This window comes from Necator americanus, chromosome X (genome assembly GCF_031761385.1).
Source record: "Necator americanus strain Aroian chromosome X, whole genome shotgun sequence".
Classification (NCBI taxonomy): Eukaryota; Metazoa; Nematoda; class Chromadorea; order Rhabditida; family Ancylostomatidae; genus Necator; species Necator americanus.
This window is the reverse complement of record NC_087376.1, coordinates 17,340,735-17,363,082: the sequence shown is the minus strand read 5'-3', so window position 1 is coordinate 17,363,082 and position 22,348 is coordinate 17,340,735. Positions and strand designations below refer to the sequence as shown.

General features: G+C 42.8%; 4 protein-coding genes across 5 annotated transcripts; 3 read left to right on the top strand and 1 right to left on the bottom strand.

The window, feature by feature from the left end:
• Positions 1-685: 685 nt before the first annotated feature.
• Positions 686-19,365, bottom strand: RB195_023762 (uncharacterized protein; the record flags this gene model as incomplete). 2 transcript variants are annotated; one of them, XM_064211298.1, is made up of 12 exons in its annotated part: positions 686-729; positions 954-1,694; positions 1,755-2,598; positions 2,664-2,867; positions 4,568-4,660; positions 6,962-6,997; positions 7,064-7,170; positions 7,236-7,326; positions 17,607-17,675; positions 17,735-17,896; positions 17,954-18,097; positions 19,324-19,365. In XM_064211298.1, the coding sequence occupies 12 exons, from the start codon at positions 19,363-19,365 to the stop codon at positions 686-688; spliced, it is 2,577 nt and encodes an 858-aa protein (XP_064067179.1). The 2 variants fall into 2 exon arrangements, with proteins under 2 accessions (XP_064067179.1, XP_064067180.1); XM_064211299.1 differs by lacking the exon at positions 19,324-19,365 and having other exon boundaries at positions 954-2,598; positions 17,954-18,037.
• Positions 19,366-19,510: 145 nt separating this feature from the next.
• On the top strand, positions 19,511-19,810 carry RB195_023761 (uncharacterized protein; the record flags this gene model as incomplete). The annotated part of the gene is made up of 1 exon (XM_064211297.1): positions 19,511-19,810. The coding sequence occupies one exon, from the start codon at positions 19,511-19,513 to the stop codon at positions 19,808-19,810; it is 300 nt and encodes a 99-aa protein (XP_064067178.1).
• Positions 19,811-20,004: 194 nt separating this feature from the next.
• RB195_023760 (uncharacterized protein) lies at positions 20,005-20,766 on the top strand (the record flags this gene model as incomplete). The annotated part of the gene is made up of 1 exon (XM_064211296.1): positions 20,005-20,766. One exon carries the CDS (start codon positions 20,005-20,007, stop codon positions 20,764-20,766), a length of 762 nt encoding a protein of 253 aa, XP_064067177.1.
• A 199-nt stretch (positions 20,767-20,965) lies between these two features.
• RB195_023759 (uncharacterized protein) lies at positions 20,966-22,145 on the top strand (the record flags this gene model as incomplete). Its single annotated transcript, XM_064211295.1, has 3 exons — positions 20,966-20,976; positions 21,026-21,225; positions 21,805-22,145. 3 exons carry the CDS (start codon positions 20,966-20,968, stop codon positions 22,143-22,145), a joined length of 552 nt encoding a protein of 183 aa, XP_064067176.1.
• Positions 22,146-22,348: the final 203 nt, after the last annotated feature.

Sequence of the window (22,348 nt, the reverse complement as noted above, 5' to 3'; positions counted from 1 at the left end):
CTTGACACATCGACTAGCCACCGCAAGTCATTGTATAGGCCAGTTACACGTTCGTAAACCTCAAACGATTCTGAATTGAACTGAAATGAATTGAAAGTGAACAGGGGGCGCATCCCAAGTGGATTGATTAACGCCAATAACTTTATCCTTATCCTGGTCCTCTCAAAATCTAAATAGGAAGAATTGAAGAATAAGTAGGAAAATTTTGATTTTTCCACACGTCAACAAAACCAGTCACAAATACTAAACTATGCTCAAAAAAGGTCTGCTTCTGTACCCAGGCAAAATTGCTTCTTGTTGCTTATTGTTTTGGTTCTTGATCTCGCTATTAAAGTATAGTTAGTAATTGATTGAAATGCGACGAAAGCCTTACACCTTCCGTGAGACACCAGAAATTTTTCTATATTTTTCAAAGAAGCTTCCAAATATCGTTGAAATGTTTTCTAAAGAAATACATCACTCTAGAGATTTCGTCCACCAAGGATACTGTGGTGGGATAAGCAACGATAAAACTGAACCAATTTGGTAGAGCGAAGTTATAAATTTGTAAGCTAAAATTATATTAATAAACTTAACAATTGTTTATTATTATTGTCCATGTTCGACTGTCTTTGAATCTCGGCATGTTGAAACGTAGTTTTAACTGATTTCCTTGAGCTGTAGCCAAGATTGGTATCGATCTTTATTAAACAGCGGCTAACGTTTCGGCGATATCGCCTTCGTCAGAGCCTGGAAAAAATCAAAGCTATCACTGATTTATCCTCTCAAGTGCCTCATCGCCCTATAGAAAGCATTCAAACGATAGGTAAACTCAAACAGCAACAGATCAGCTAGTGCTTACCTCATTAACTAGATCTGGACACGCAACAGACCACCACGTACCATTACTATGAGTCACAAGGGGTTTTTTATAGGGACCTCACGGCCTGCCCCGTAGATAGATCAAAACCCACATAGGTCTTGATACGGGGATAACTCGTTTGTGATCGCAATGCACTCATCCTTCCTGTTCATTTTTGGACTTTTGGCGCTTATCCAAAAGCCCTCTAGCGTTCTGCGTGCTGTGATTTCGGACTCGTAGGATAATATACGAACATATACCTCTACTTCGGAGTTTGGATGACATATTCTACGGTGTGCTCCAAGTGGGGTGAAGGTTTTTGATTTTGCGAGTCCATCTAGATGCTCCTTGACCCTAATACACAATGGGCGTCCCGTTTCCCCTATATAATCGTCACCGCACAACCTGCACGTGATACGATACACCACTCCCGATATCATGCAATCACCCTCTCTGCCATACGGGCAAACCACGCAGCTGGGAGTTGTGCAGAGTCGATCATACACACGGTTACGTACCAGCTGACCCTTGAGGTTTGCTGGAGGTATTTCCACAACCCTCACGTCATTCCTTAGACCCGCTTTTCGTAGACAGCCCCGTACTGCTCTGCTCATATCATCAGATATATAAGGTAAACAGAAAGGGATCTTCTCTGGGCCATCCACTACGTTGGGTCTTCGAGAGGGATACCGTGCTTGTCGGGTAGCACCACCTCCAGCTGGGTACCCATTGGACATTGCTACTTTATGGGCCACATTTATAGACCATGCTTTTTCCTGGCTACTCGATGAGACTCTTGCCGCCGTTCTGTACATGTTACCTATAACAGAGTTTTTCATTTTGCTGGGATGCGCTGAAAGATAGTGGATTAAGATGTTTTTACTACTGGGTTTCCGGTACCACTTAGTCTTACATATCCCATTCCGCAAGTAAATGTGCATATTCAGGAAAGCCAACCAGTTGTCTATCGGTCTCTCCCTTGTGAACTTAATGTGCGGACACTGCTGATTGAGAAGATTGAAGCACACGTCTGCTTGGGTTGAGCAGACGACGCAGCAATCATCTATGTAACGACAATACAGCAGTGGTTTGCGGTCTATTATAGGCTTTTCGATCTTGGCCATGAAAACAATGGCGAGAGTGGGTGCCAGCCTTTGTCCCATAGCTAGGCCTCTAAGTTGTCGGTAGTACTGTCCCGACCATCGGAAAATAGAGCAATTCAGGCATTCGTTTATCAATGTCATGATCTGCCTGATGCTGAATCCATACATGTTCAAAGAAGCCTGGCGCTGCGTGAGCAGTTCGTGAACAGCCTGCATCGCTACATCGTTTGAAACGTTCGTATAGAGTGACGTAACGTCAAAGGTCTCTACTACACATTCACGCTCAAATGAGGTACTGCGGAGATGTTTTAGGAAGTTGCTAGAACTGCTGAGGTGGGCAGGGACATATTTGAGCAGCTGATTTAGGATTATGTTGAGCAGCCAGGAAATTCTATCCGTGGGGCCCCCGATAACACTAGTGATAGGCCTCACTTTAAAGTCACGTGGATCGTTCGAAGTGAGGCCATTTTCAGAGAGCTTGTGAGTTTTGATTAGCGTGTATAGGACTGGACATGCGGGCAAGTCGTTCTTGAGACGCGTAATAAAGTTTTTTGGGAGCCCTGCTGTTCCAGCCGTTTCTACCCAAACCCTGTTTAGGCGGCGATATTGCTTTCTAAACTCATTGGCGGAAGATGCGACATATAGACTGTCATCCTCAAGATGTTGTCTAGTTCACGTGATAGAACAACAAATTCGCCTCCCTTATCACTAACGGAAACCTTGATCTCTCCAGCTGTAATAAGATTGCGAATCTCACGTAGACCTCGACGTTGCGCGACAGTGAGATTGAAATTTACGTGTTTTCTCGAGAAACGCTCCAAAACGGAATACACCGATGTTGCGAACTCGTTCTCGAAAACTCGAAACTTGTTGTCTACCGTGGGGTTGGATTCAGGTGGTTTATACATAACCATGAGCTGACCCTTGAGGTTTGCTGGAAATACCTCCAGCAAACCTCGAGGGTCAGCTGGTATGTAACCGTGTGTATGATCGACTCTGCACAACTCCCAGCTGCGTGGTTTGCCCGTATGGCAGAGAGGGTGATTGCATGATATCGGGAGTGGTGTATCGTATCACGTGCAGGTTGTGCGGTGACGATTATATAGGGGAAACGGGACGCCCATTGTGTATTAGGGTCAAGGAGCATCTAGATGGACTCGCAAAATCAAAAACCTTCACCCCACTTGGAGCACACCGTAGAATATGTCATCCAAACTCCGAAGTAGAGGTATATGTTCGTATATTATCCTACGAGTCCGAAATCACAGCACGCAGAACGCTAGAGGGCTTTTGGATAAGCGCCAAAAGTCCAAAAATGAACAAGAAGGATGAGTGCATTGCGATCACAAACGAGTTATCCCCGTATCAAGACCTATGTGGGTTTTGATCTATCTACGGGGCGGGCCGTGAGGTCCCTATATAAAACCCTTGTGACTCGTAGTTGTGGTACGTGGTGGTCTGCTGAGTTAACAAGTCTAGCTAATGAGGTAAGTACTAGCCTATGTGTTGCTGTTTGAGTTTGCTTACCGTTTGGGTGCTTTCTGTAGGGTGATGAGGCGCTTGAGGGGATAGATCACTAATGGCTTTGAGTTTTCCAGGCTCTGACGAAGGCGATATCGCCGAAACGTTAGCCGCTGTTTAATAAAAATCGATACCAATCTTGGCTACAGCTCAAGAAAATCAGTTAAAACTATGTTTATTATTAATTTGATAATTAAAGGATAAAGGATAAAGTTTCTGGCGTAATCAATCCGCTTGGAATGCGCCCCCACGTTCACTTCAATTCAGAATCGGTTGAGGTTTACGAACGTGTAACCGGTCCATACAATGACTTGCGGTGGCTAGCAGATGCGTCAAGTCAGTGTTTTTATCCTCCCAGACAAGTCTGGCACCAATTTATCAACCTCGGAGGGATGAAAGGCTTGGTGAACACTAGGGCGGACTCGAACTTTCGATCGAGCGTGAAGCGGAACCTCTAACCGCTACGCTACACCTACCACTATGATGTAAAATTCTAAAACAGAACAAATTCCAATTAGCAACATAAGGCTGCTTATGACAAATAAATTTCACTTCCGAATGTCCTGTTAACCAAGTGAAAAAACTATTTAAAATGCAGCCTTGTCAAATTCTCATACAGACATAATATTTATATGGAGCACATGTCAGATATTCTAATACTTGCTCGTACTTTTATTCAATAAAACTTTATACATTCTCTAAACTAGTTTCTACTGTCTACATCTTATAATCACTTCATTTTTATTCATTTTCTGCATAAAATCAATGTGAGCGGTTAGGTGTATGAGTGGAACACAAACATCTATGTGTCTTTGAGATACGTTTGTAGGTACAATGGACACTATTATGGCACCTCCCGACCGCTTCCCCAAATGCGGCAGCCTAAAATCTCTTTCCAGACCTTTTACTAGGTTGCACATTTAAAAACAGCAAGGAAAAAGTAGTTGCTGTTTATTCCCATGCACGATATGACTGATTTGACTGTAGATAGGAACAAACAAAACAGAGTAATCAAGCCAAATTAAATCAATCAGCGGATCAGAACCTAGTTCTGACTATTCAGAGGGGAACAGCGGGAAAAATTAACAGCAGGAAGTCATACCTTGTCGCGTACAGAGATATTGCTCAATTGTTCCGTGACTGAACTAACTGGTGCAGTAAAATTTGTAGAAGCGACAGTAACAAGATGATCGTGCTGTAATTATCGAGAGGTAATGGACAAACTAGTGAGAACAGGGTCAAGCGTGTAGTTGGGAAAAAACCTTCTTGATAATGACTCCGTCAATAGGAGACCCTCCAGAAAACAACCTCTTCTTTCTCATTCTTTCTAGTATAGCCACTCATATAGCAATGAAAAACTAATTATAATAAACAGAATTAAAGAAACAAATTGGACGCTTAATGAATAAAATAAATAATATAATATGACAAATATTGAAAAATAGTGATATAATGGAATAAAGCGAATAATAATAAATAAAAATAAAAATATATAGTATAATATAAACGCCACTGATAGGTCTTATTAGAAGTCACTACATATGTGTACATATAAACTGAAAAGATGAGGAAGCTCTCAACGTGTATTCGACGACATAATTCTTCGTTTGATAGTGATTACAAACGGTTGAAAGTTCGGCCCGCGCCGGAATTTTTCAATTTTCAAAGTAAAAAAATGGAAAAAAAAACAGCTGAAACGACGGAGAACCGTTTTCATACTATGTTCTGCTATTTACAAACATTTTTACTCATCGATAATGGAAACGAACGGTTGAGAGTTCGACCGCCGCCGGAATTGTTCCATTTCTGCATTCGAAAAACATTTAATACCGACACAGATCACATTCCAAAAGCATTTTCTCAATATCTTCTACTTTCTACACACAATTTCACCCATGAACATTGATTACAGATGATACTTAGTTCGACCCCGCCGGAATCCTGATTTTTGCAGAACCGAAAAAAAATTACTAAGACGAACATTTTACCAGCAGTTTTTCTGAAATTGTATTCAGAGCACTTTTCGTCACATATAGGTGTTATTTAGAGATAATTTTAACAACTAGAACCAGGCCCTGATTGGAAATTACTGTTGCAATGATCAGGTTTTAGTAGCTTGAAGTAAATATGAATAACGGACTATAGAAGAGACGGATGAAGACAAAGGTGGCTGCTTTCTGTAAGACTTGCGCTACAAAAGGGTTAAAATATCTTTTTCAGTGATCCTCTGATTTTAAAGTTAGTTGGGAAAAAGTTGAGAAATTTAACATTTCTCTCAACTTTTAACATCTAGCTTTTGAGAGAACTAAAGCCATCTGGAAGAAAGTAAAATAAGTAAAACTACGAGTTGAGTTATTGGACTGTGTTTGAAGTCATACAGATTTTTACGCCTTGCCGAAAACCTGAAACTTCGCACTTTTCCCGTTGCGAGATTACAGTACCGCACATGAAAAATTCGATGCCATATTTTGATAGAGTTTCAAATAATACCTTTAACTGCAGATTTTGATCTCTGTAAGCGTTATGGTTCTCTCGAAAGCTAAATGAAAGAACTCGAAAATTTGGGACAAAATTCAGAATTTTCCAGAACTAGGTTTCAAAAGAAGTAGGAAAGCTAGGAGCACAAAACTTTGTAGAAATATAGAAGAAATCTCTCTCTTCAAAATCGCCCCAGTTTTAGTGCATGAAATTCACTTTGAGTGTCGTTATGCAGAAACTCGTCGACCCTACTTTGTACTAATTTTATCCCTAATTGCGCCTGTACATGTCTTTTTTTCGCTAAATAACAACATCGAAATTGCTTTTTCAAGTGATGATAACAAATTCGTCACTGTCGGATGAGAAGTGTACTCTTTTAACTCTCGTACACTAAATGCAAAAATCCCACTTTTGTCAGGGATTGATCCCTGACAGTCGCAATAAAAACCGCGACTCTTTCAAGTTCCAAAGACTGATGGCCTCAACCAGCTTCAGCCAATTGTATGTACCGAACACTCACTCTTTGATTCCTCTTATACTCAATAATTTCCATTTTCTTGGGGGATGTTTTCAAAAACAACTCACTTCAAAGCAAGGCTGCGAAGCTCCGTTCAGAACGCATTGTATAATTTACATTCTTTTTCTTACCTTCTTACTCACGACTCATCGTATTTATTGTAATCTCGATGTCTTTCTTTGTTAAATATCCTCCCAAACTAGTTTCGGACCAAAAGGTGCGGAATTATACCAGCAAAATCTTCATAAAGTACTTCATACCACCTATTTTTCTAACATATCTCTTAATATCACTTTATTTGAAATTGACAGTCCCTCTTCGTCCTTTTCTCCTCACCCCCTTTACTTTTTCTCCTCTGCTGACAAACCTTGGGACCCCCCTCCTTCTTCGACGCCCCTCTTACGACCCCCTGTTGAGAAATCCTTAACGCACGCTTGACCCTGAGTGAGAACGACTGTAAAATCGATCGAAAAGCAAAATCAAAAATCAAAAATCGCTTACGAAATCCTGATGTGCTGACCCTATAAATGAAGGGACCTGAAGCGATTACATCAGTAATTTAATTTGCCACAAACTCCATCACATGAGCAGAAACAAGCCTACTTCAGGTTCGTCTCTTAATTCAGGTGGAATACTCGAGGTACTGCTAACCCAACTTGCCGTATATGCAGCGGCAGAATTTTGAGTAGCATTTTCCAGGATGGATAGACCTGGAAGAATACAAATGTTGTTCCGAAGAAAAGTTATGGCTAATGTATTTTAAAAAGAAACTTGCCATGGAAAGTATTGTCGCTGTTATCAGTATTCATGGTAAGTGTAGGACGGGTGATATTAGGCACATTCGGACGTTGTTGCTCGTAACAACCCTTTAAAAAATCATTTTAAAGAAGTACTGCAATGTCTTTCATAGCCATAATCGATCGCTTACTACAGCTATATCGCTGCTACATCTAAATCTAATCATGTGTCTCCGCGGGCGGACGTCCAGCAGCGCGATAGCTAGCTGCAAGCTCTGGCTTGTCGGAGGCTCTTTTGTAAGACGGTAAAGCGTAAGTGATAACCGCAAGCATCATAATTCAACTGTACCTGCTGTTCTGCAGTTCGCAAGTATTCTTATTGATCTACAATTGGTACTTGTCCATAGAAAAGTGCTCTTCATGAAGTTTTTTGACTTATCAGAATGATTATAGAATAAAGATTTGCGAGCTCGAGATTAAAGGCAGCATACCACGAATCTGAGGTGGTGCGGATTTCAGGTGGAGTATCCGTATACGGGATCGTAGATTATGGAGACGGGGTAGTTCCGCTCATCTCTTCCTGCATCACTGCAAACAGCCGCCTCCAGAATGCAGTTTTGTACGACGCCATCTATTGCAACGCTCCACCCCTTGCGCCGCATCCGCCCTGCGATTCGTCGAAAATCAATTCGGACCTCGGCCCCGATAGGCAGTAAGGGACGCTGCGCGTGCAAGGTTGGCGCGCTGCAATAGAAGGCATCGTACAAAACAGCATTCAGAAACCGGCTGCTTGCAGTGATTCAGGGAGAGATGAGCGGAACCTCCCCGGTCTCCATAATCTACGACCTCGTATACGAATACTCCCACCTGAAATCCGCACCACTCTAGATTCGTGGTATGCTGCCTTTAATAGAACCTCCACGTGACACGTACATTCTATTAGGGTCACTTCTCTATTGTTCACTACCTTGCTTCACTCACTACAACCTTTAATGAGATCCTTTTACTCTAGAAAGATGTTACTGTAGTGTTATTGAACATGTGATAATTCGTAACTATTAGATCATGCGGCAAATGCAGCTGACTTTCTATCTACAAAAGAGCGGATTTAGCTACCAGTAGGACGATTGCTAGTTTAAAAACTGGGCGAAGTTGTAGCCAAGCTGGAGACACTTTATAATTCGAAGGTGCCTCCAACAATATGTGACCCTCTGTAGTTTTACTTACGTGAGGAAAAATCTGCTTACTTAAACTCTTCCCAAACACCATGTCTATTGATTTTTTGGGATCAGAAATCTCAATGCTTATGCTGCGTATGCTATCTGTCACGTTAACAACAGAGAGTTCTTACAACGCATAGCAAAATTCACTTTGAGCCGATCTAAGGAGCCTTGAAACTTTGAGTCAAATTATTCGCAAAGCCTTGCTCAGAACCACTACATAACCGAAATTGTACACCGAATTGGACTATCACCAAACATAGAGTGGAGATTCGTTTTTCCGCACCGAGTAGAAAAATATACAAAGTTCACAAATCGGAAACATCATCAAGTGCGAGGTTTTCATATCGTTAACAGGTCTTTGGGAAGATGTCAAAGGTAATGAACAGCATGAACAAAGAATATGATGGATTTGTAGAACAATTTCATGACAGTGCAGTGCGAGGAAAACTACAAGAATAAAAGTCATCAGAAAAACATGTCCCAAGAAACTCTAGTTGATACGTCAGGACAGAAAAAGCTGCAGGCAACCATGACCCCAACGTCGAGCTCGTGAGGGTTTGCAGAGAAGCGACAAAAGTAGCACTCAAGGAGCGAATAGCACCAAAATCCGCGGAAGCTGATGAGAATGAGCACTCGCTAGCCCATCGGGGTTCGAAAATCACAAAGTCAGCGAAAAGAGTTTGGGTAGTACATTGGGAAACCAGCATTGTTCCGCTCATCTCTCCCTCAATGTCGTAAAAAACGTGGAAGACGGCGTTCTTTTCTACGAAATCGGTTGCAACGCTCCACCCTTGTGCGCGCCGCATCCAAGTGCGAGCGGTTAAATATTAATGATTTCACCTGTCCATTCAAGTGAGACCAATGAATAGGCTGCTGAGTGGAGTGGAACGTGTATATAGAACTAACGCGCTTCATAGCAACTAAAGTGGTTACCACGCCGTTTTTTACAATCAAGAAAGATGAGCGGAACATCGCCGGATCCCGCAATCTACAACCCCATTTCTAGCTTTTCCTACCGACTCCTTGACCACGTTAGATTAAGGGTGCTGCATCACAACCGAGAGCGAATGCGTCGCACGGGATTGAACAAACGATAAGAAATAAAGTGTTTCGCGTTAATCAATCCGGTTGGGATGTTCCACCAGGCTCACTTCAATTCAAAATCGTTTGAGGTTTACAACAACATGTAACTGGCCCATACAATGACTTGCGGTAGCTAGCCAATGTGACAAGTCAGTGTTTTTATCCTCCCAGAAGTCTGGTACCAATTCATCGACCCCGGAGGAATGAAAGGGTTGGTTGGCACTAGTGCGGACTCTAACCTCAATCGTTAGTGCGGACACTGCGGCACCTCTTACCGACTGCTCTACACCCACCCCGTTATAGAACAAAAAAAAAAACGTACGATAAAAAACCGGAGACTTACCTGATGATAAGGTTCCCTCATGAAGTCCTTTGAAGAAAAGAGAAAAAGAAAAAATATTATGCTCTTCGTATCTCTCGAGCACACAGAAACCTATGGGCAACTCTTGCGCAAAAGTGGTAAAAAAGAACGTATTACTGGCGTGAAGGGATCGAAGAACTACGAGAGTAGGTGGTAGAAGTTCAAGTTTGGGGGTAGCCTTGAAAAAGGCCCGTTGAAAGTCTACAGGAAAGATAGAAAGATGGAAGAGGACAATAGAAAAAAGAAGAGATAATATTTTCGATTGAAAAAAGAAAATGTAGAGTATTTATGGCTTAGTTAGTTATTTATGTAGCTTTATGGCACACCTGCAGGTGTTTTCAATAAATGAATAAATAAATAAATTTATGGGACGATCTAATATATGCAGTTAACCACGACTCTTATTTGAATTAAATACATCGAAAAGCCAGCTTTGGACCAAGTAAACTCGCTTTTGCGGGTGAACGTGGTTCTCGATGAAGCATTTAGGGTTTCCTGAGAGTTCGTTCAGGACGCAACCGTCCTTTAAGAAAACCTACTAAACTACTTGGAAATCAACGTCTCAGAGAAAAGTTGTCTCAGGGTTCGTTGTCTATTCTATTCAGAAGTTGAACACTGTTGAAAAAGTTGCAGAAGTGATTCGGATATCATAAATATATAGTTGACGTGGGACGTGTTGCATAGCCTGGTGAATAATCGCGACCAACGCCTTAAAAATCTTTTCTTCTTGCTTTCCATAGTTTTTCTTTCCTCTTCGCACAATAATTCAATGGTTCCTGAATAGTTATACAGTCCTAGTAAAGTCCTTTTCCATTAGCACTGCAGTTTGTTTTACTCCGTGGACAACTCTAGGATCTTTGTTTTAAGCGGAGTGACGTATATGAACAGATCTCATCAGTTAGAACTGTTCGAAGACTCCCACAAATTGTCAGTCTCAATGGAAGGCCTCCTGCGGAAGAACCGCCCATTTCAAGAAAACGAGAGTATTAATATCTCGTGCAGCAACAACTCACTACGTTTGCATGAAGACGTGTTCCTAAAGCTGCTATGCTTGTTTCTCGAAGTGTTTCTAATAGGTCTCCGAAAGGCGGGTGAATCTTGTTACTGAACAGCTTGCGAAGTTTGCTGAATACAACAGCTTAGTTCGCTTTATCAGCTCCTACTATTTGTCAAGTGTCCTCTTACCAATTGAATATTTCGGCTGAGTTTTTTTTGCACCAACTCATGCATGTCCCTTGTGCACCAGATATATTTAAACGTTCCCGTAAAAGTAAAGCGTCGTACCACTTTTTGTGCAAGTAATCGGGAAACTTTTGAACGAGAACTTGAGCTGGTTGGCGAACCATCACTGGGGGACATCGTAGTGTAGTCACTCCTTGAACAATCGTTTTTGGTAGAAAGATAGTCTTCTTAAGGAGCCTTCCCCATCTAGCAACTCTAATTGCCGTCTTCTTTCCGTAGGCATGTTGGTGTATCCCATAATGTTTCGCTTTCCTGTTCAACGCCTGCGCCTGATGAAAAGCGCAACCCTGCACTGAAGATCCCCTTACTGCCTGAAACTCATTTGTAAATGAAAGAACAATTCAGTGTTTAATGAGATGGGTAATACTTTCAATGACCTCGGGACATGCATGAGTTGGTGCAAAAAAAAAAACTCAAACGAAAGATTCAATTGGTAAGGGGAAACTTGACAAATAGTAGGAGCTGATAAAGCGAACTAAGCTGTTGTATTCAGCAAACTTCGCAAGCTGTTCAGTAACAAGATTCACCCGCCTTTCGGAGACCTATTAGAAACACTTCGAGAAACAAGCATAGCAGCTTTAGGAACACGTCTTCATGCAAACGTAGTGAGTTGTTGCTGCACGAGATATTAATACTCTCGTTTACTTCCAAGTGATTAAAAATCGAAGCAGCGTCAGACACATACATGCGATAGTCGGAGCCGGTGTTCCAATTCCCTTCACTTTTGGAGGGTTGGAGAAGAAACAGCTCCACTTTTAGACGTTTGGCTATACACCCCATTCACTTTTCGGCGGTTGGCAAAGGGATCCTGATCATTTGAGCGGCACCCCCATGAGCTAGACCCACTTCACCTGAGGAGGCTCCGGCTCCTCCTTATCACAGCTATGATCAGACATTTGCTGGGAAAAAGAGTTCACAGATGGCAACACAGGATTTCTGAAGGTATGAATTCTTTCAGCATATAATATATATGTATATATATAAATACATTAAAAGAATATAAAAATATATATACATATATATGTATCATGATATATAATAACGGCCTTATTCTGTCACACGGGTGTATGTGTATGTGTATGTATATGTGTATGTGTGTATGTGTCCACGGGTCCACCGGCGTCGGATCTGACAGTGCGCAATGCGTTCGTTCATTAGCACATCTGCAACCGTTTTATATCCATGACCACTGCACGTGTTGCATTACTCCTCTATGAATCCTCCGCGTATGTATTTCCTTGCACGTTTGCCTCAACTTGGTAGCATGCCTTCTTCAGAAAGTGGAAACATCCACACTGCATAAATTTGCGCCCAACAGCTTACATGATCTGATGTGGAACTTATCTTTACCAGTATGTTGTTTACGTCATTTTATGTTAAAACATCAATCTTTGATAACTGTTGTGGGAAATCAGGAGGAACACCCCTACTTCGATTAATGCTTTCAAATTGTATCTATGTTATTTTGGTATTGAAGGAGTGTTTGAAGCTGATGGTCGAATATTCTCCAAATGTAGAATTGACGCGTTTAGAAGGGAAACTCTGTAATCTTTCGCCTTAATTTATAATAAAAAAAGAAGGAAAGTGTTGTTTAAAAAAATACAAATCTAATTTTACAGAAAACGCCACTACTATTAAGTTTCACTGATCAGTGGAGGGGAGCGAAGCTAAAACCACCGAAAATCTGCTTTAGCCGGACATTCAGACGTATATATGTATATGTATATATATATATATATATATATGTATATATATGCATATATGCATATATGTATATATATATATATATATATATATATATATATATATATATATATATATATATATATATATATATATATATATATATGTGTGTAAAGGCACATCGTCAAAGCCCTTAATCTGAGTCAACTGTCTGAAAAGAGCATGGAATCTTTGGCAACAACCATTCGTTTCACGTCACGCTGAACTGCCGAACACTATGGAGTGAACTCCAACGAGCCGCCCTGTTTAGGTTTCTGCGACATCTTTGTGTGCCTTTTGCTGCACTGCAGGAAACAGGCATGAGAGTTCAGCCCGTCATCAGCATCGAAAATTATACCATATACTGCGGCGATGCTGATGAGAACAAAGTAGGTGGCTGCGCGATGGCTGTGAGAAACGATTACAACAACCTGATTCAGGATTTGGCACGACGTCGTCTAGATGCGCCTTCGTACGACTGCGGCATCGCAGAGGACGTAAACTCTGCATCGTAAGTGCTCACGCACCTACAGAAACCGCTGAGGACATTAGTAAGGACGCCTTCTACGGTGAAATCAATGTGTTAATGTCTAAAATACCCAGCCAGCAGATGGTCATTGTCGAAATCGACGCAAATGCGAAGATGGGACTCGAACAACAATCCGAAGTGCTAGGAAAATAGTATTATCCAGCGGAGCGCACGATGGACAACGGTGACCGTCTGGTTGAGTTATGTGAAAGGACGGGCCTCATCATATCATATCATATCATATCATATCATATCATATCATATCATCGCTTCCACCTTCAAAAGGAGTCATCGACGCCATTAGTTCACGTGGCTGGTTTCAACAATTTTAAAGAATGAAGAGCGGCGCAAGCGGAATATGAAGACTCTCAATTTTCAGCTGGACTACGTTCTGACGAAGAACATCCCTCAGTCGGATATCCGAAAATCCTGAGCTCCAATTGGAAGGGGACGACTTCTGAAAGCAGGTACTCACTATCAACACGCACTGTGGACTGTATCGCTTCAACCGACTACCATGGAATGAAGCCAGCTCCTGGTATATCCCAACAATGTATGGATGCTCGCTGGAATAGATGGGACCGCCGCCTATCTCGACGACATATTGGTTACTGGTAGAACAATCGGAGAACACAATGCCCAACTAGAGGCCGTATTCATGCGGATTCAAGACTACGGACTCCGCGTTCGACTCGACAAGTGTGCTTTCCTGCAGACGGAGATCACCTACCTTAAGTTCGTCATCAACGCACAAGGACGACACCCCGATCCAGAAAAGATCAAAGCTATCCAGAAAATGCCCGTCCCTAAGGACGTCAGACAACTTCGCTCTTTTCTGGGAGTAATCAATTTCTACGGAAACTTCGCCAAGGATCTCCACAATCTACGCGCTCCTTTGGACACTTACGAAAAAGGATGTTATCTACACATGGATTTCGGAGTGCCGGTCTTCCTTCGACACGATTGAGGCAATCCTAACCTCGGATGTCTTGATGACCCACTTCGACCCAAGTTTCTCGATCATCGTTGCCGCTGATGCTTCAAATTACGGAATGGGAACAACCCTTTCACATTACTTCGCAGGTGGATGCGAGGTCATTTATCACATAAGCTGTTGCCACACATAGTTTATGTTATCACATAAACTACAGCCAGACTGAAAAGGAAGCACTCGCTCCTATTTTCGCCGTGCAGAAGTAAACCGCCGTTCTCCTCTGTGGCGCTACTACAACCGCAGAAATACCATGACGACAGTCAAAGGATGTCTGCTAACTGCATTCCGCATAGTGATTCCAAAATCACTACAACATCCTGTTCTTTCAGCACTACACAAAGCTTATCCAGGCCAAACGAGGATGAAAATGTTTGCAAGAAGCTTTGTCTATTGGCCTCCAATGGATTCCGACATCGAAAACTCGTCCGGACCTGCCCACGATGTGCACCCGTGGCAAAGGATCCGATCAAAGCTGAACTACAGTCATGGCCGATTGGTGCTTCTAGCTTTCGTAGTTTTTTGAAACCTAGTTGAGAAAAATTCCAAATTTTGCTTCATATTTTCGAATTTTTCGCCTCTAGCTCCTGAGAGAACCATAACACCCACAGAGAGCAAAATTTGCAGTTAAGGGTATTACTTGAAGCTCTATCGAAATAAGGCATCAAATTCTTAAACCGCGCTACCGTAATCTCGCAACGGAAAAAGTGCGAAATCTCAGATTTCCGGAGACGCGTTAAAATCTGTATGACTTCAAACAAAGTTCAATAACTCAGCTCGTGGTTTATAAAGAAGAGTTCAGTTTGAAGTTTGTAGTAGAGGAAGACTGTCTTATCACAGTTCATTTTACTTTCTTTCAGAGGGTTTTAGTTCTCTCAAAAGCTAGATGTTGAAAGCTGAGGGAAATGCTAAATTTCTCAACTTTTTCTCAACTAACTTTTAAAGAGAACCAGAGGATCACTGAAAAAGACATTTCAACCCTTTTGTAGCGCAAATCTTCCCTTACAGAAAGCAGCCACCTTTGTCGTCCTCCGTCTCTTCTGTAGTCCGATATTCATATTTATTTTAATCTACTAAAACCTGATCAGTCCAGCAGTAATTTCCAATCAGTGCCTGGTTCTAAGCGCTAAAATGACCTCTAAATAACAACTATATGCGGCGAATACTGCTGTAAATACAAATTCAGAAAAACTGCTGGCGAAATCTTCTGCTCAGTAAATCTTTCCCAGTTTTGCAAAAATCAACATTTCGGCGGGGATCGAACTATTCATTGTCTGTAATCACTGTCAATGAGCAAAATTGTGTTTAGGAAGAATTAAACAGGTGAAAAATCTTTTTAGAATGCGTTTGTTGTTTTTCTACTTTGCAAAAGTGAAAAATTCTGGCGAGGATCGAACTCTCAACCGTTCGTTTCTATTGCCGATGAGTAAAATTGCTTGTAAATAGCAGGACATTTCCATTTTGCAGAAATCGAGATTAACTAAGGGTTCCTTACAGTGAGCTATCTGTGGCGCGTATATTATATTACTTATTTTTATATTATTTGTGGGAATTTATATTAATATCCATTATAGCACTCATTATATCATGATATAATGAGCTTAGTCTCTGTGTGTGTGTGTGTTTGTGTGCTTGTTTGTGTGTTTGTGTGTGTTTGTGTGTGTTTGTGTTTGTGTGTGTGTTTGTGTGTGTGTGTTTGTGTGTGTTTGTGTGTGTTTGTGTGCGTGTGTGAGACGAAATGCGAGACGGGTCCAGCAACGTCGGATTAGTGCACTGGGGCCAGATAGCTACAAAATAGGGTGAGACAGGTCCAGCGGCATCGAACTGCTGCGAAGCCGGCAGAAAGCTATAAAATGGGGTGAGACGGGTCCCGCATCACCCAAACGCAATAAATTTTTTGTGCATGTCGCGGAAGGTAAATGGGACGTTGCAGCGGTTTCATAGCCATGGCCACTGGGCGCGTTGCTTTTCGCCTTTATTACTCCTTCGCCCGTCTAATTTTCTACAAGTTGGCAACATGCCTTCCTCAGAAAGAGGAAACACGCATGGAAACGGCTGCTTAAATAGCAACGAAGAGTTTACAAGATCTGACGTAGAACGTTACCTTTATCAGTAGGATGACGTCTTTCACGTCATTTTCTGCTAAAACATCATCCTTCGGTAACTCTTGATGGAAACAGGAGGAAAACCCATATTTCGAGTAATACTTTCAAATTGTGTCTACATTATATTGGTATCGAAGGACTTTTGAAGCCGAAGTTTGAATATTCTCCGTATGCAGAAAAGACGCATTTAGAAGGAAAACTATGAAAGCTTTCGCCTTTTTTTAAATAAGAAAGATGAACAAGGATTGTTAGAAGCACAAAAGTCTAATTTCACAAAAAAGGGCACTAATATTTATTTTCGTTTATCAGTGAAGGGAAGCGAAGGGAACACCACAGAAAGTCTGAGGTCCGGCTTTAGGACGTTCAGACCTTCTGTGGTGTATCATTTTCCAGTACCATTGTGTTGGTGAATTAAAAAAAAACAACTCACTTAAAAGTGAGGCCGCAAAGCTTCGTTAAAAACGAATTGTATTATTTACACTCTTTTTCTTGCCTTCGTACTCATGTCCCCTCGCTTTTATCCTAATCTGATTGTCCTCCATTTATTTAGTATTTTCTCAAACTAGTCACGGACCAAAACGTGTGAAATTATACCAGCATTATAATTATAATTATAAAAGCTTTTAAAAAAATACTTCACGCCATTCATTTTCCTAACATTTTGGATCCCTTAATGTGAGCTTATTTGGAACCGACCATCCCCTCGTCTTTTTCTCCTTGCTCTCTTCATTTTCTTCTTCACTGCTGACAGGCTTACGACCTCCTCTTTCTCCGACACCCTTTTACGGCCCCCTTTTGAGAAATTCTCAACGCACTCTTGACCCTGTCCTGCCAACAGCCGTAAACGAGGCGCTAGTCAAGTGCTAAGCGCAGAGCGGCCATCAAAGCTACTGCAGCTACTCATTACTCTTGGGCGTTGCCTCACCCAGAAATTTGAAGATTTAATGTTCCTAGATGAGTTCTAGAGCGTTACAAATTGCAGTATATTCTTATATATTTGGCAAGTGGATTCTGTGTTGATAAGAATAACATAAGTTTGGATTATGCGTTGGTAAAATCGGCATGTGCTAGCACACACGCCTCAACAAAGCAATGAAACCAAGATTATGCTCCCAAAACTCTAAGCTATCATACCAAACTGTACCGATCGTACCGTAATCGAGCGCCCATATTGCGGTGCGATCACACATTGTTGATGACCAGATTGCGCCCATTGTGGAGCCTGAAACATAAAAGAATCAACTAGACCGTCACATGGAAGAAAGAAACAACGGAAACCACCTGAGACGTAAAATTCGGATGCCGATGAAAGTCGATTTCTGCAGCAGCATAAGATACAGCTGGATAACCACCTGAGAAAGTTGTGTTCTCAACATAAGTTGCAATCTGAGCGCACTGCGCAGGAGGATGAGGAAGAGCTAAGTGTGCTGCGTATCCCATTCCCTAGAGATTGCAACTAGCACTGGAAATACAGAAAAAGACAGCAAAAAGGGTTCTCACCTGCAAATTTTGAGGTACCGAAGCCTGATTCCAAACTCTTATTGTATTGTTGTGACAACCAGCATAACAATGATTCGGATACATAAGTAATGGTACAAAAAGGTTCCTCTTACCAATATTCTCGAACGGAATGTGAGCAATGCTCTGAAACGAATTCTTTTTCGCAAAGCGCACAGAAAGTCACGGAGTGATTATCTACAGATCACAAGGCGATACACTATGAAAACGAAAAAAATACTAACAAATGAGATCAATCTGTTGTTTTGTCTGAAAGTAGCAGAAGTACTATATAATCACATTATGAAATTAAGTATAATTGTTGTCATCCTAAACAGTGTGTGGTTCCCTCAGCTGCAAGTGATGGGCTTTGCATGCTAACTGATCGACACCATACATTTCCTTTCAGGGGCGGAGCCACTCGATACTGGAAGCGACCTCGCGTCTGCGCTCACAAGAGCTGCTACGCATAACAGTGTCCCTCACAAACGTATATTCGAGTCAAAACGACATGAATCACCAGTGGATTTGCGGTGCATTTGCGTACGTGCTCGAAACGGCGCGATGGAGACAGCAGTTGGGATCGAGGTGGGACCATCACAAACTGCAGCGATGGGTGATGCCAGCAAGGGTTCCAGGATCTTCCTAGCCACTACGCTACACCAAAGCGCCTCGCCAAGCCATGTACGCAATTGCGTACGTGCTTCATGTCGTTTTGACCCTACTATACTTGCGTAAAATAGGCACCTGTTTCTCAAATGCAGCGGCACAAATTCACCACGCCTGCGCGTTCCTATGTAGTGGTACCTAATGTCAACGACACACGTTCTAAACTCTGACATACCCCCACTTCTTTCTAAATTTGATTGTAAATCAATTCCAAGCTCTGTAAGCCCATGCAGAATTGAGCTTATCAAGGTGCTTGGAAGGTAACATTTTGATTAAATTAAAAGTAAGGATGGTCTTATCCAGTCCAACGACTTTTGAACTACGATCGAAGCTGTTCGAAATGAAAATTGCGGTGGCACATCTTCCAATAAGCACGACTCATGTCAACATTATTTGAGGATGAAATGAGTTCACGTTAACAGTTAAAAATCTGTTGCTGCAGATGTCTCCTTTGCTTGTTATTATTATTTGATGTTGATTAATAATAATAAGAATAATAATAAGGAGTAATAGTAATCATGATTCCACAACGGTTTACCGCCTCACAATGGAGTAGAGGTGACTATGGGCGTCGAACTGCGATGCACAGTGGAGGTTTGTCCTACGGCAGGGTCTCCCAAGGAGAGAAGAAGTTCGACACATCCGACATTCCGACTTCTCGGAATCAGAAGCCTAGCTAAGAGTAAACCGCTGCTAAGATTCACCACCCTCTTGGCAAAATGTCGCAAGGTGGCTCCCTGATCCATATAGGTTGGGCGACGACCTGCGGTGAAAGCTAAGTTCGCCGTAGCATGGCTGCTTAGTTTGGGAAAAAGTCTTTTTGCCACTCCAGCATATGCACTGCCTCAGTATCCTGCACAATGGACCCTGCCGTCTCAGTCGTCGGACGGTATGGCGACCGGTGATTCACTTGTGACTGCTCTGCAGGAGACCAAGTGCAGAAGGGACGACGTACGACAGATGAATGACGGTACACTCGTCATTCGTGGAGAGAAAGTTCCGTCGCGAAATGTAGGCGGTGTTGGTTTTGTTGTGCGCCCATCTGTCGTCCATCTCGTCGATTCTCACGAGATCCTGTCACCTTGTCTGGCCATTCTTCGCCTCCGCCCTCTGCGCCAAAAATCCATCAGTATCATCAACTGCTACTCACCAACATCAGCAGCTGAAGAATCCGAATTGGACGCGTTTTAGGATGAGCTAAAAGAAGTAATCCGTAACGAGAAGTCCTTCTACAAATTCGTTGTCGGAGACTTCAACGCAAACCTAGGAAAGGCCACGGAGGAATACAGGATTAGAAGATTTGGAATAGGGGATCGGAATAAAACGACATTGGTCTCGCCGGGCTGCTGTCCGCTGCTCGCATCTTTCATGGGAACTCTCTTTTCATGAAAAAAGACCATCGTCGGTGGACATGGGAATCGCCCAATGGCGCGACTCGTGCGGAGATCGACCACATACTCACCAACCAGAGGTGGTGTCTACTTGACGTCTCAGTAGTACCACCATCCTTTTGTAGTGGTTCTGATCACCGTCTCCTTCGTGCGAAAATACGTCTTAGCCACACGATGGAAAAGAACATCTCCATTCGACAAAGAAGAAGAAAAGAAGTATACGACGATTGCGTACTCGAGGACTCCTTGTCCCAAGACGACTGGCACATCGAGGAGGACTCAAACGTGGACTGGGAGATGCTGCTCAGAGGATTACGAGCCTGTGCTTTGCGTGCCTCGAAGCAGCGCACGACAAACTTGGATCGAATTTCGAAGACCCCCAAGGAATTGTTGGAAAGAAGGACTTTGAGGCTTGATCTGAATGCATCGCACATTGAGCGGTTAACGACAAGCACTAGCTTCAGGAAAGAGTTGCAGGAAGATCTTTCGAAATACAGGCAGAAGAAGATTCAGGAAACAAAGAAGAACGAGTCTAAAGAAGTGCCGCAGGGTTTCCGCAAATATAACATTCCCCTAGCCTTGCTGAGCGAAGATGGGACTCGCACGTCTTCTCGGCGTGAGATGGAAACCATTACTCGAGGTTCTACTCGAACCTATTCCTATCATCAACTCCTGTGTCAAGCCCGATCATCCCCACTGATGAAGCTCCACCACGGATTCTCCCTTCGGAAGTACGAGTCGCTATCAAGAGCATGAAACCTGGTACAGCCCCCGGACCTAATTTTATATCAGCAGACTTTCTTCGGCCTGGTGGCCATCCACTTCATGCAATCTTAGCAGCGCACATGACATCCTACCTTCAGAAAGAAAGGATCCTAGACTAGTGAAAGACCTCGCGAACCGTTCTTATCCATAAGAAAGGTAACTGAGAGGACCTTCGGAACTACTGTCCGATATGCTTGCTGAGTGTGTTATACAAAGTCTTCACCAAGATCGTCCTCACGCGCATATCTAGGACGCTGGATGAAGCCCAGCCTCAAGAACGAGCTGGATTCCGTCAGGGGTTCAGCTGCTTGGACCACATCCAGACCGTGTCGAGAGCCATAGAGGTTTGCTGGGAATACCGCCTGCCCCTTGTTCTAACCTTCGTCGACTATGAGAAAGCCTTCGACAGCGTAGGAACGATTGCAATACTGTCAACGCTGGTCGATCAAGGTTTGGACGCTTCGTATACGAGGACATTAGCCAATTACTACGATCGATTCACCACGAAGATACAGCTTGTCCACCGCCTTCTCACCATACCCATTGGAAGGAGGTACAACAAGGTCATACTATATCGCCGAAGCTGTCACGGCTACATTGCAATGGTTAATGAAATCACTTTCCTGGGAAGAAAGGGGCATACGTGTTGATGGAAGATTTCTCTCGAACCTTCGTTTTGCGGACGACATTGTTCTCTTTTCGAGCAGTACCAATAAAGCAGAAACGATGCTCAACGAACTGAACGAAGAAGGGAAGAAAATAGGACTGCGAATAAACGGAAAAAAAAAACAGTTAATGAAAACGCCTTCTGCGAGGACGGAAGAGTACAACTTGAAGGCTCCCAAATCGTGGCAACTTCGTCATACGTATACCTCGGACGTTCTATGAACATGGAAAACGACTTGAAGGAAGAACTGAATAGAAGAATGAGAGCAGCATGGGCAGCATTCGCAGCCGTCAGGGAAGCTACGGACCAACTGACGAACTAAGATCTTCGTGTCCATCTGTTCGACTCGACAGTTCTTTCAGCGCTCTGTTACGCAGCGGAGACGTGGGCAGACACCGCTGCCACATCCAGGAAGCTACTTACTACCCACGTAGCCCTTGAGAGATGTTTTATGAAGTTTAACCAGCGCACACAACACCTAGTCGGTCTTCGCAGCTCCGGCTTAAGAGGAATGTTCCGCCTTCGCGATCTAGCGGAATATGTATCGAAAGCAAAGCATAGATGGGCCGGTCACATTATGAGAAGAATCGAGGACAGATGGACCAAAAGAACGCTAGAGTGGATCCCAAGAGATGCTAAACACCCTCGAAGGAGACCGCCAACGAGAGGGCTGACGTGTTCGCTACACGGATGGACCAGCTGAGAGCTCAGCTGGATACGGCTCAAGGACCTCGTCAACGTCACTCACGAGACTTGAGAACATCTTGGATGACAATGGCGAGTGAACGAAACGAGTGGAAGAGATGCTGGGGCTCGCACGTCCAGTGAAGACGGGCCATCTAAGTATCTAAGTAAGTGTATGTAAACAGCAACGAGAGTATTGGCGATTAAATTATGTCGATGCCA